The 12,981-nt window shown below is 51.1% G+C and overlaps 1 protein-coding gene across 1 annotated transcript in view; it reads right to left on the reverse strand.

Annotated features, from left to right (window-relative positions):
- The window catches only part of LOC137374989 (tumor protein p63-regulated gene 1-like protein), a 221,733-nt gene extending 209,180 nt beyond the window's left edge, over nt 1–12,553 (reverse strand). The window contains exon 1 of the mRNA XM_068041607.1: nt 12,166–12,553. Within this exon, the coding sequence (XP_067897708.1) occupies nt 12,166–12,426 (261 nt within the window). The 5' untranslated portion in view covers nt 12,427–12,553. The remainder of the gene's footprint in view (nt 1–12,165) is intronic.
- Nucleotides 12,554–12,981: the final 428 nt, after the last annotated feature.

Here is a 12,981-nt window from a genome sequence, read left to right on the forward strand (position 1 = left end):
TAAGATGTATCTAGACAGATACATGAATGGGCAGGAAGCAAAGAGATACAGACCCTTAGAAAATAGGCGACAGGTTTAGATAGAGGATCTGGATCGGCGCAGGCTTGGAGGGCCGAAGGGCCTGTTCCTGTGCTGTAATTTTCTTTGTTCTTTGTTCTTTGTTTCCCCTCCCACTCCAAGTTTCTCTGCAGCCCAGATGAGATATCCTGAACCCTGGCACCAGGTAGGCAACACAGCCTTCGGGACTCTCGATCCTGGCCACAGAGAACAGTGTCTATGCCCCTAACTATACTATCCCCGATTATGACTACATTTCTGTTTTCTCCCCCCACTTGAATGGCTCCCTGTACCACGGTGCTGTGGTCATTTTGCTCATCCTCCCTACAGTCCCTGCTCTCGTCCACACAGGGAGCAAGAATCTCAAACCTGTTGGACAAGGACAATGGCTGAGTCTCCTGCAGCACGACCTCTCGGATCCCTCTACCTGCCTCTCTCATAGTCACACCTTCCTGTCCCTGACCACTGGCCGAATTCACAGTAGTTAATCTAAGGGGTGTGACTGTCTCCTGAAACACAGTGTCCAGGTGACTCTCCCCCTCCCTGATGTGTCGCAGTGTCCGAAGCTCAGACTCCAGCTCATCAACTCTGAGCCGGAGTTCCTCGAGCAGCCAACACTTGCTGCAGGTGTGTTCACCAGGAACCACAATGGGGTCCACCAGCTCCCACATCATTCAGGTACAACACATCGCCTGGCCCTGCATCTCTATTTTATTTAATTAGATTTTAATTTGTTTTTTACATTTCTAACTGGCCTTTAGTTTTTAATCTGTAAAATATTTCTCCTATTCACCTTTAATCTGAAATGAACTTAGAATAGGTAATTCAAAATAGCAGTTACTAACCAACCAATGAACTTACGGTATTCCTGTGATGTCACTCTTTTTTGTACACGGGTAATTTACAGGAGTAAAAACAAAAAATTAGATTATTTACACCAGGATTCCCGCCCCAAAAAAACACTACCCACTATATTAAAAAAGAACTGTAAACCTTTCTCTTTACTTTAGTTACGAACACAGCTATTCAGAATTATTCCCTAACAGCTGTCACTCACCAACCAATCACCTTGCAGCTTTCCTGTGATGTCACTGTTGACTATTTTTCAAACCTCCGGCACAGTGGCGCAGTGGTTAGCACCGCAGCCTCACAGCTCCAGCGACCTGGGTTCAATTCTGGGTACTGCCTGTGTGGAGTTTGCAAGTTCTCCCTGTGTCTGCGCGGGTTTCCTCCGGGTGCTCCGGTTTCCTCCCACATGCCAAAGACTTGAAGGTTGATAGGTAAATTGGCCATTATAAATTGCCCCTAGTATAGGTAGGTGGTAGGGAAATATAGGGACAGGTGGGGATGTGTTAGGAATATGGAATTAGTGTAGGATTAGTATAAATGGGTGGTTGATGGTCGGCACAGACTCGGTGGGCCGAAGGGCCTGTTTCAGTGCTGTATCTCTAAACTAAACTAAACTAAACAATCTGAGTGAACTCTCTCTGTCTCCCGGTCCCTTTATACTCCGGCTCCGCTCTCGCTGTTTCCCGCTCACTGAGTGAACTCTCTCTCTCTCTCTCCCGGTCCCTTTATATTCCGCTCCGCTCTCGCAGTTTCCCGCTCTCTGGGTGAACTCTCTCTCTCTCTTTCCCGGTCTCTTTATACTCCGGCTCCACTCTCGCTGTTTCCCGCAGTCTGAGTGAACTCTCTCTCTCTCTCCCGGTCCCTTTATACTCCGGCTCCGCTCTCGCTGTTTCCAACTCTCTGGGTGAACTCTCTCTCTCCCTCTCCCAGTCTATTTATACTCCGGCTCCACTCTCACTGTTTCCCGCTCTCTGAGTGAACTCTCTTTCTCTCTCCCGGTCTCTTTATACTCCGGCTCCGCTCTCGCTGTTTCTCGCTATCTGAGTGAACTCTCTCTCTCTTTCCTGGTCTCTCTATACTCTGGCTCCGCTCTCGCTGTTTCCCACTCTCTAAGTGAACTCTCTCTCTCTCTCTTTCCCGGTCTCTTTATACTCCGGCTCCGCTATCCCTGTTCCCGCTGTCTGAGTGAACTCTCTCTCTCTCTCCCGGTCTCTTTATACTCCGGCTCCACTCTCGCTGTTTCCCGCTGTCTGAGTGAACTCTCTTTCTCTCTCCCGGTCTCTTTATACTCCGGCTCCGCTCTCGCTGTTTCTCGCTATCTGAGTGAACTCTCTCTCTCTTTCCTGGTCTCTCTATACTCTGGCTCCGCTCTCGCTGTTTCCCACTCTCTAAGTGAACTCTCTCTCTCTCTCTTTCCCGGTCTCTTTATACTCCGGCTCCGCTATCCCTGTTCCCGCTGTCTGAGTGAACTCTCTCTCTCTCTTCTGGTCTCTTTATACTCAGGCTGCACTCTCGCTGTTTCTCGCTGTCTGAGTGAACTCTCTCTCTTTCTTTCCCGGTCTCTTTATACTCCTGCTCCGCTCTTGCTGTTTCCCTCTGTCTGAGTGAACTCTCTCTCTCTTTCCCGGTCTCTTTATACTCCTGCTCCGCTCTTGCTGTTTCCCTCTGTCTGAGTGAACTGTCTCTCTCTCTCCCGGTCTCTTTATACTCCGGCTCCGCTCTCGCTGTTTCCCGCATTCCAACTGAACTCTCTCTCTCTCTCCCGGTCTCTTTATACTCCGGCTCCGCTCTCGCTGTTTCCCACTTTCTGAGTGAACTCTCTCTCTCTCTCCCGGTCTCTTAATACACCGGCTCCACTCTTGCTGTTTCCCGCTGTCTGAGTGAACTGTCTCTCTCTTTCCCGGTCTCTTTATACTCCTGCTCCGCTCTCGCTGTTTCCCGGTGTCTGAGTGAACTCTCTCTCTCTCTCCCGGTCTCTTTATACACCGGCTCCACTCTTGCTGTTTCCCGCTGTCTGAGTGAACTCTCTCTCTATCTTTCCCGGTCTCTTTATACTCCGGCTCCGCTCTCGCTGTTTCCCACTTTCTGAGTGAACTCTCTCTCTCTCTCCCGGTCTCTTAATACTCCGGCTTCACTCTCGCTGTTTCCCGCTGTCTGAGTGAACTCTCTCTCTCTCTCTCCCGGTCTCTTAATACTCCGGCTTCACTCTCGCTGTTTCTCGCTGTCTGAGTGAACTCTCTCTTTCTTTCCCGGTCTCTTTATACTCCTGCTCCGCTCTTGCTGTTTCCCTCTGTCTGAGTGAACTGTCTCTCTCTCTCCCGGTCTCTTTATACTCCGGCTCCGCTCTCGCTGTTTCCCGGTGTCTGAGTGAACTCTCTCTCTCTCTCCCGGTCTCTTTATACACCGGCTCCACTCTCGCTGTTTCCCGCTGTCTGAGTGAACTCTCTCTCTCTCTCTCCTGGTCTCTTTATACTCCGGCTCCACTCTCGCTGTTTCCCGCTGTCGAAGTGAACTCTCTTTCTCTCTCTCCCGGTCTATTTATACTCCGGCTCCGCTCTCGCTGTTTCCCGCTTTCTGAGTGAACTCTCTCTCTCTCTCTCCCGGTCTCTTTATACTCCGGCTCTGCTCTCGCTGTTTCCCGCTGTCGAAGTGAACTCTCTCTCTCTCTCCCGGTCTCTTTATACTCCGGCTCCGCTCTCGCTGTTTTCCGCTATGTGAGTGAACTCTCTCTCTCTCTCTCCCGGTCTCTTAATACTCCGGCTTCACTCTCGCTGTTTCCCGCTGTCGAAGTGAACTCTCTCTCTCTCTCCCGGTCTCTTTATACTCCGGCTCCGCTCTCGCTGTTTTCCGCTATGTGAGTGAACTCTCTCTCTCTCTCTCCCGGTCTCTTTATACTCCGGCTCTGCTCTCGCTGTTTCCCGCTGTCTGAGTGAACTCTCTCTCTCTCTCTCCCGGTCTCTTAATACTCCGGCTCCGCTCTCGCTGCTTCCCGCTGTCTGAGTGAACTCTCTCTCTCTCTCTCCCGGTCTCTTTATACTCCGGCTCCGCTCTCGCTGTGTCCCACTCTCTGAGTGAACTCTCTCTCTCTCTCCCGGTCTCTTTATACTCTGGCTCCGCTCACGCTGTTTCCTGCTGTCTGAGTGAACTCTCTCTCTCTCTGCCGGTCTCTTTCTACTCCGGCTCCACTCTCGCTGTTTCCCGCTGTCTGAGTGAACTCTCTCTCTCTTTCCCGGTCTCTTTATACTCCTGCTCCGCTCTCGCTGTTTCCTGCTGTCTGAGTGAACTCTCTCTCTCTCTCTCTCCCGGTCTCTTAATACTCCGGCTCCGCTCTCGCTGTTTCCCGCTGTCGAAGTGAACTCTCTCTCTCTCTCTCCCGGTCTCTTTATACTCTGGCTCCGCTCACGCTGTTTCCTGCTGTCTGAGTGAACTCTCTCTCTCTCTGCCGGTCTCTTTCTACTCCGGCTCCGCTCTCGCTGTTTCCCGCTGTCTGAGTGAACTCTCTCTCTCTTTCCCGGTCTCTTTATACTCCTGCTCCGCTCTCGCTGTTTCCTGCTGTCTGAGTGAACTCTCTCTCTCTCTCTCTCCCGGTCTCTTTATACTCCGGCTCCGCTCTCGCTGTTTCCCGCTCTCTGGGTGAACTCTCTTTCTCTCTCTCCCGGTCTCTTTATACTCCGGCTCCACTCTCGCTGTTTCCCGCTGTCTGAGTGAACTCTCTCTCTCTCTGCCGGTCTCTTTCTACTCCGGCTCCGCTCTCGCTGTTTCCCGCTGTCTGAGTGAACTCTCTCTCTCTTTCCCGGTCTCTTTATACTCCTGCTCCGCTCTCGCTGTTTCCTGCTGTCTGAGTGAACTCTCTCTCTCTCTCTCTCCCGGTCTCTTTATACTCCGGCTCCGCTCTCGCTGTTTCCCGCTCTCTGGGTGAACTCTCTTTCTCTCTCTCCCGGTCTCTTTCTACTCCGGCTCCACTCTTGCTGTTTCCCGCTGTCTGAGTGAACTGTCTCTCTCTCTCCCGGTCTCTTTATACACCGGCTCCACTCTTGCTGTTTCCCGCTGTCTGAGTGAACTCTCTCTCTATCTTTCCCGGTCTCTTTATACTCCGGCTCCGCTCTCGCTGTTTCCCACTTTCTGAGTGAACTCTCTCTCTCTCTCCCGGTCTCTTAATACTCCGGCTTCACTCTCGCTGTTTCCCGCTGTCTGAGTGAACTCTCTCTCTCTCTCTCCCGGTCTCTTAATACTCCGGCTTCACTCTCGCTGTTTCTCGCTGTCTGAGTGAACTCTCTCTTTCTTTCCCGGTCTCTTTATACTCCTGCTCCGCTCTTGCTGTTTCCCTCTGTCTGAGTGAACTGTCTCTCTCTCTCCCAGTCTCTTTATACTCCGGCTCCGCTCTCGCTGTTTCCCGGTGTCTGAGTGAACTCTCTCTCTCTCTCCCGGTCTCTTTATACACCAGCTCCACTCTCGCTGTTTCCCGCTGTCTGAGTGAACTCTCTCTCTCTCTCTCCTGGTCTCTTTATACTCCGGCTCCACTCTCGCTGTTTCCCGCTGTCGAAGTGAACTCTCTTTCTCTCTCTCCCGGTCTATTTATACTCCGGCTCCGCTCTCGCTGTTTCCCGCTTTCTGAGTGAACTCTCTCTCTCTCTCTCCCGGTCTCTTTATACTCCGGCTCTGCTCTCGCTGTTTCCCGCTGTCGAAGTGAACTCTCTCTCTCTCTCCCGGTCTCTTTATACTCCGGCTCCGCTCTCGCTGTTTTCCGCTATGTGAGTGAACTCTCTCTCTCTCTCTCCCGGTCTCTTAATACTCCGGCTTCACTCTCGCTGTTTCCCGCTGTCGAAGTGAACTCTCTCTCTCTCTCCCGGTCTCTTTATACTCCGGCTCCGCTCTCGCTGTTTTCCGCTATGTGAGTGAACTCTCTCTCTCTCTCTCCCGGTCTCTTTATACTCCGGCTCTGCTCTCGCTGTTTCCCGCTGTCTGAGTGAACTCTCTCTCTCTCTCTCCCGGTCTCTTAATACTCCGGCTCCGCTCTCGCTGCTTCCCGCTGTCTGAGTGAACTCTCTCTCTCTCTCTCCCGGTCTCTTTATACTCCGGCTCCGCTCTCGCTGTGTCCCACTCTCTGAGTGAACTCTCTCTCTCTCTCCCGGTCTCTTTATACTCTGGCTCCGCTCACGCTGTTTCCTGCTGTCTGAGTGAACTCTCTCTCTCTCTGCCGGTCTCTTTCTACTCCGGCTCCACTCTCGCTGTTTCCCGCTGTCTGAGTGAACTCTCTCTCTCTTTCCCGGTCTCTTTATACTCCTGCTCCGCTCTCGCTGTTTCCTGCTGTCTGAGTGAACTCTCTCTCTCTCTCTCTCCCGGTCTCTTAATACTCCGGCTCCGCTCTCGCTGTTTCCCGCTGTCGAAGTGAACTCTCTCTCTCTCTCTCCCGGTCTCTTTATACTCTGGCTCCGCTCACGCTGTTTCCTGCTGTCTGAGTGAACTCTCTCTCTCTCTGCCGGTCTCTTTCTACTCCGGCTCCGCTCTCGCTGTTTCCCGCTGTCTGAGTGAACTCTCTCTCTCTTTCCCGGTCTCTTTATACTCCTGCTCCGCTCTCGCTGTTTCCTGCTGTCTGAGTGAACTCTCTCTCTCTCTCTCTCCCGGTCTCTTTATACTCCGGCTCCGCTCTCGCTGTTTCCCGCTCTCTGGGTGAACTCTCTTTCTCTCTCTCCCGGTCTCTTTATACTCCGGCTCCACTCTCGCTGTTTCCCGCTGTCTGAGTGAACTCTCTCTCTCTCTGCCGGTCTCTTTCTACTCCGGCTCCGCTCTCGCTGTTTCCCGCTGTCTGAGTGAACTCTCTCTCTCTTTCCCGGTCTCTTTATACTCCTGCTCCGCTCTCGCTGTTTCCTGCTGTCTGAGTGAACTCTCTCTCTCTCTCTCTCCCGGTCTCTTTATACTCCGGCTCCGCTCTCGCTGTTTCCCGCTCTCTGGGTGAACTCTCTTTCTCTCTCTCCCGGTCTCTTTCTACTCCGGCTCCGCTCTCGCTGTTTCCCGCTGTCTGAGTGAACTCTCTCTCTCTTTCCCGGTCTCTTTATACTCCTGCTCCGCTCTCGCTGTTTCCTGCTGTCTGAGTGAACTCTCTCTTTCTCTCTTTCCCGGTCTCTTTATACTCCTGCTCCGCTCTCGCTGTTTCCTGCTGTCTGAGTGAACTCTCTCTTTCTCTCTCTCCCGGTCTCTTTATACTCCTGCTCCGCTCTCGCTGTTTCCTGCTGTCTGAGTGAACTCTCTCTTTCTCTCTCTCCCGGTCTCTTTATACTCCTGCTCCGCTCTCGCTGTTTCCTGCTGTCTGAGTGAACTCTCTCTTTCTCTCTCTCCCGGTCTCTTTATACTCCTGCTCCGCTCTCGCTGTTTCCTGCTGTCTGAGTGAACTCTCTCTTTCTCTCTCTCCCGGTCTCTTTATACTCCGGCTCCGCTCTCGCTGTTTCCCGCTCTCTGGGTGAACTCTCTTTCTCTCTCTCCCGGTCTCTTTATACTCCGGCTCCACTCTCGCTGTTTCCTGCTGTCTGAGTGAACTCTCTCTCTCCATCCCGGTCTCTTTATACTCCTGCTCCGCTCTTGCTGTTTCCCTCTGTCTGAGTGAACTCTCTCTCTCTCTCTCTCCCGGTCTCTTTATACTCCGGCTTCATTCTCGCTGTTTCTCACTGTCTGAGTGAACTCTCTCTCTCTCTCCTTTCCGGTCTCTTTATACTCCGGCTCCGCTCTCCCTGTTTCTCACTGTCTGAGTGAACTCTCTCTCTCTCTCCCGGTCTCCTTATACTCTGGCTCCGCTCTCGCTGTTTCCCGCTGTCTGAGTGAACTCTCTCTCTCTCTCTCCCGGTCTCTTTATACTCCGGCTCTGCTCTCGCTGTTTTCCGCTGTCTGAGTGAACTCTCTCTCTCTCACCCGGTCTCCTTATACTCTGGCTCCGCTCTCGCTGTTTCCCGCTGTCTGAGTGAACTCTCTTTCTCTCTCCCGGTCTCTTTATACTCCGGCTCCGCTCTCGCTGTTTCCCGCTGTCTGAGTGAACTCTCTCTCTCTCACCCGGTCTCCTTATACTCTGGCTCCGCTCTCGCTGTTTCCCGCTGTCTGAGTGAACTCTCTCTCTCTCTCCCGGTCTCTTTATACTCCGGCTCTGCTCTCGCTGTTTTCCGCTGTCTGGGTGAACTCTCTCTCTCTTTCCCGGTCTCTTTATACTCCGGCTCCGCTCACGCTGTTTCCTGCTGTCTGAGTGAACTCTCTTTCTCTCTCTCCCGGTCTCTTTATACTCCGGCTCCGCTCTCGCTGTTTCCCGCCGTCTGAGTGAACTCTCTATCTCTCTCTCCCGGTCTCTTTATACTCCGGCTCCGCACTCGCTGTTTCCTGCTGTCTGAGTGAACTCTCATTCTCTCTCTCCCGGTCTCTTTATACTCCGGCTCCGCACTCGCTGTTTCCCGCCGTCTGAGTGAACTCTCTATCTCTCTCTCCCGGTCTGTTTTTCCTCCAGCTCCGCTCTCCCTGTTTCTCGCTGTCTGAGTGAACTCTCTCTCTCTTTCCTGGTCTCTTTATACTCCAGCTCCGCTCTCGCTGTTTCCCCCTGTCTGAGTGCACTCCCTTTCTCTCTCTCCCGGTCTCTTTCTCCTCCAGCTCCGCTCTCCCTGTTTCCCGCTGTCTGAGTGAACTCTCTCTCTCTCTCTCCCATTCTCTTTATACTCCGGCTCCGCTCTCGCTGTTTCCCACTGTCTGGGTGAACTCTCTCTCTCTCTCTCCCGGTCTCTTTCTCCTCCAGCTCCGCTCTCCCTGTTTCCCGCTGTCTGAGTGAACTCTCTTTCTCTCTTTCCCGGTCTCTTTATACTCCTGCTCCGCACTCGCTGTTTCCCGCTGTCTGAGTGAACTCTCTCTCTCTCTCCCGGTCTCTTTATACTCGGGCTCCGCTCTCGCTGTTTCCCGCTGTCTGAGTGAACTCTCTCTCTCTCTCCCGGTCTCTTTATACTCCGGCTCCGCTCTCGCTGTTTCCCGCTGTCTGAGTGAACTCTCTCTCTCTCTCCCGGTCTCTTTATACTCTGGCTCCGCTCTCGCTGTTTCCCGCTGTCTGAGTGAACTCTCTCTCTCTCTCCCGGTCTCTTTATGCTCCGGCTTCGCTCTCGCTGTTTCCCACTGTCTGAGTGAACTCTCTCTCTCCCGGTCTCTTTATGCTCCGGCTCCACTCTCGCTGTGTCCCACTCTCTGAGTGAACTCTCTCTCTCTCTCTCTCTCCCGATCTCTTTATACTCTGGCTCCGCTCTCGCTGTTTCCCGCTGTCTGAGTGAACTCTCTCTCTCTCTCTCCCGGTCTCTTTATACTCTGGCTCCGCTCTCGCTGTTTCCCGCTGTCTGAGTGAACTCTCTCTCTCTCTCCCGGTCTCTTTATGCTCCGGCTTCGCTCTCGCTGTTTCCCACTGTCTGAGTGAACTCTCTCTCTCCCGGTCTCTTTATGCTCCGGCTCCACTCTCGCTGTGTCCCACTCTCTGAGTGAACTCTCTCTCTCTCTCTCTCACCCGATCTCTTTATACTCCGGCTCCGCTCTCGCTGTTTCCCGCTGTCTGAGTGAACTCTCTCTCTCCCGGTCTCTTTATGCTCTGGCTCCGCTCTCGCTGTTTGAAAAAACCTTGCGAGTCCAGTGTGTGAGAGTTAAAACCCCTGATGTCACATTTTACCTGAGATGCTCCTGGACACTCTAACTGTGGGATATGGAGACCAGAACTGTTCACAGTACACCCAGTGTGGTCTAACCAGAGCTCGATATAAGTTTAACATAACTTCTCTGCTTTTCAATTGTATTCCTCTCGAAATAAGCTTTGTTCGTCACACTCTGCTGCTCTTTCCCCACAGCTGTGCAATGTTTTCCTTTTCAAGCATTTACCCAATTCCCTTATGAAAGTTATTATTGAATCTCCTTTCACTGCCCTTTTAAGCAGTGCATTGCAGATCACAACAACTCACTCTGTAAATTTTCGCTTCTGTTCTTTTACCAATTACCTTAAATTTGTCTCTTGATTACTGACCCTCCTGCCACTGGAGACAGTTTCTCCTTCTTTACTCTATCAAAATCCTGCCTAATTTTGAACTGCCATTAACATTCCCCTTAATCTTCTCTGCTGTAAGGGGGACAATCCCAAATTCTCCAGTCTCTTCACACAAGTCCCTCACCACTGGCATCATTCGAGTAAATTTCCTTTGTACCCTCTCCACTGTCTTGGTATCCTTCCTGGAGAGCGGTCCCAGAATTGTAATCAATACTCCAGCTAAAGTGTTTTAGAAATGCTTAGCATGACTTTAGATTAGATTAGAGATACAGCACTGAAACAGGCCCTTCGGCCCACCGAGTCTGTGCCGAACATCAACCACCCATTTTTTATACTAATCCTACACTAATCCCATATTCCCAACAAACATCCCCACCTATCCCTATATTTCCCTTCCACCTACCTATACTAGTGACAATTTATAATGGCCAATTTACCTATTAACCTGCAAGTCTTTTGGTTTGTGGGAGGAAACCGGAGCACCCGGAGAAAACCCACGCAGACACAGGGAGAACTTGCAAACTCCACACAGGCAGTACCCAGAATCGAACCCGGGTCCCTGGAGCTGTGAGGCTGCGGTGCTAACCACTGCGCCACTGTGCCGCCCTTATTCCTTGCTTTTCATTTGCCAATTACACACTCATTCTGCAAATTTATTCATATCTTCCTGCTGTATTAAACGTTCCTCTGTATTAAATACACCTCCCCACAATTTGGTGGCATCACCAAATGTTGAAATTGTACCTCCGATTTCCAAATCCAAATCATAAATGGCAGTGGTCGCACCGATCCCTGTGGAACACCCTTTCCCAGCTTGGGCTATGGCAGGGGGAGTGAGACTAATTGGATAGATCTTTCAGAGCTGGCACAGACACAATGGGACAGATAGCCTCGTTTTCTGCTGTGAGAGACCCTAATTCAAAATATAATTATATCTTTAACCAAAATGCATCATCTCACACTTACCGATGTAGAACTTGGCCACTTATTTGATCATTCCAACATTTTATCACTGTTCCCTTTCAGCATCCTTTGGAACTCAGAATAATTATTGTTCCCACACCTCCAAGCTTATAATTGCTTGGAATCTAGGACGTCCTTCCCTTCCCTGACTCATATCCAAATTATTGCTACGCAGGTTGGTCTCTTCCTGCCAGTCATGTTTGTTTGTACATACTATATATTTAAATATAAGGGCAAGGATTATTATTTGTAAGTATAATTGCTCACTTAGCCAACATCTTGTGTAAATCCCATACAACTTCATTAGCTTAAACTTTCATCCTTATTCTTATTGAAATAAGGGCAGTCAATAATAGCTGGGTGAGGGAGGGAGAGAGAGAGAGAGAATGGGAGAGAATGAGAGGGAGAACAAGAACAAAAATGAGGGAGAAAACAAAAGAGAGAGTACAAGAATGAGAGAGCGAGAACAAAAACAAGAGAAAGAAAATGAGAGAGAACGAGAAAATAAAAGTGAGAACAAGAGATAAAGAAGTACCAGTGCATCAGAGGTTTTGAACGTTTGATTGTACAGGAGTGAATTCAGAATTTGGTCAGTGGTGGAAAACAAATAACAGAGAATTGACAGCCCCTTACAGACCACAACCAACTCTCTTTTCTATTGAAATCAATGCAGTGTGTCTGCAACATTAAACAAATCCCTCCATGGCCTCACCCCTCCCTATCTCTATAACATCCTCCAACCCTACAACCCTCCAAGATATCTGCGCTCCTCCAATTCTGGCCTCTTCAGCATCCCCGATTTTAATCGCTCCATCATTGGTGGCCGTGCTTCAGCTGCCTGGGTCCTAAACTCTGGAATTCCTGCCCTAAACATTTCTGCCTCTCTACAGCTCGTTCCTCCTTTAAGAAGCTCCTTAAATCTACCTCTTTTAGTCATCTGCCCTGATATCTCCTTAAGTGGCTTGAGTCCTCCAATGAAGCATCTTGGTACCTTACTACGGCAAAGATATAAATGCAAGTTGGCACCAAAGGTCAGAGGGTGAGGAGAGAGCAGTCCAGCCCAGCCCAGCCCAGCCCAGCCCAGTTCCACAACCCCACAATGTTCAAGAAAGTGGCCAGAACTATATTACCTTCCTTGTCAACTATCTGAATAACTCTGGCCTTCCTGGAGAATGAGTTTCCACATATTCCCCAGACATTGAAAGAGGAGATCAGAGCAAGTTACTGAAAAGAGGTGGAATTAAGCAGCAGTTTACCCGGAGCACGAAGAACTTCCTCATCTTGTAGTCGAGGAGGGCAGGAGATGGAGCTGGGCTCTGACTACCTGCTTGACCCTGGCTTTCTCTTCCAGCTTCCTGGATGTCACTCGCTGCCTTCCTCTCCTCACTCAGCACCACTGGCTTCAGCCGCTCCTCCGGCTTCTCCAGCTCCGGGGCGCCGGCATTCGGAACTTTATCCTCGGCCGCGTTGCTAAGATCTACCGCCTGGAAGTGAGCGGGATCGCGGGCGGCTGCCATGGCAGAAAGGCAGGGAAACAAATTGAGGGGTAACTGGAGCAAAGGGAGATTGTGGCGAGTCTGGGAGAAGCTCAGGCAGAACTTCCTGCAAATAATACAAGCAAACACAAAGCTTTCAGAATGTTCCCACCCATCAACCGCAGTGAGAGCAGGACTTCCGGGTCCCGACAGGTGCGTCTCTCCTCCAGGTGAGTCTATCCAGGTGAGTCTCTTCTCCAGGTGAGTCTCTCCTCCAGGTGAGCCTCTCCTCCAGGTGAGTCTATATCTAGGTGAGTCTCTCCTCCAGGTGAGTGTCTCATCCTCGTTGCACTCCCCTCCAGGTGAGACTAGACAGGTGAGTCTCTCCTCCAGGTGAGTCTCTCCTCCAGGTGCCTCTAGACAGGTGAGTCTCTCCTCCAGGTGAGTCTCTCGTCCAGGTGCTCTAGACAGGTGAGTCTCTCCTCCAGGTAAGTCTCTCCTCCATCTGACTCTAGACAGGTGAATCTCTCCTCCGGGTGGGTCAAGACAGGTGAGTCTCCCCTCCGGGTGAATCTAGACAGGTGTGTCTCTCTCCAG

The sequence above is a fragment of the Heterodontus francisci genome, chromosome 11 (genome assembly GCF_036365525.1).
Source record: "Heterodontus francisci isolate sHetFra1 chromosome 11, sHetFra1.hap1, whole genome shotgun sequence".
NCBI lineage: Eukaryota > Metazoa > Chordata > Chondrichthyes > Heterodontiformes > Heterodontidae > Heterodontus > Heterodontus francisci.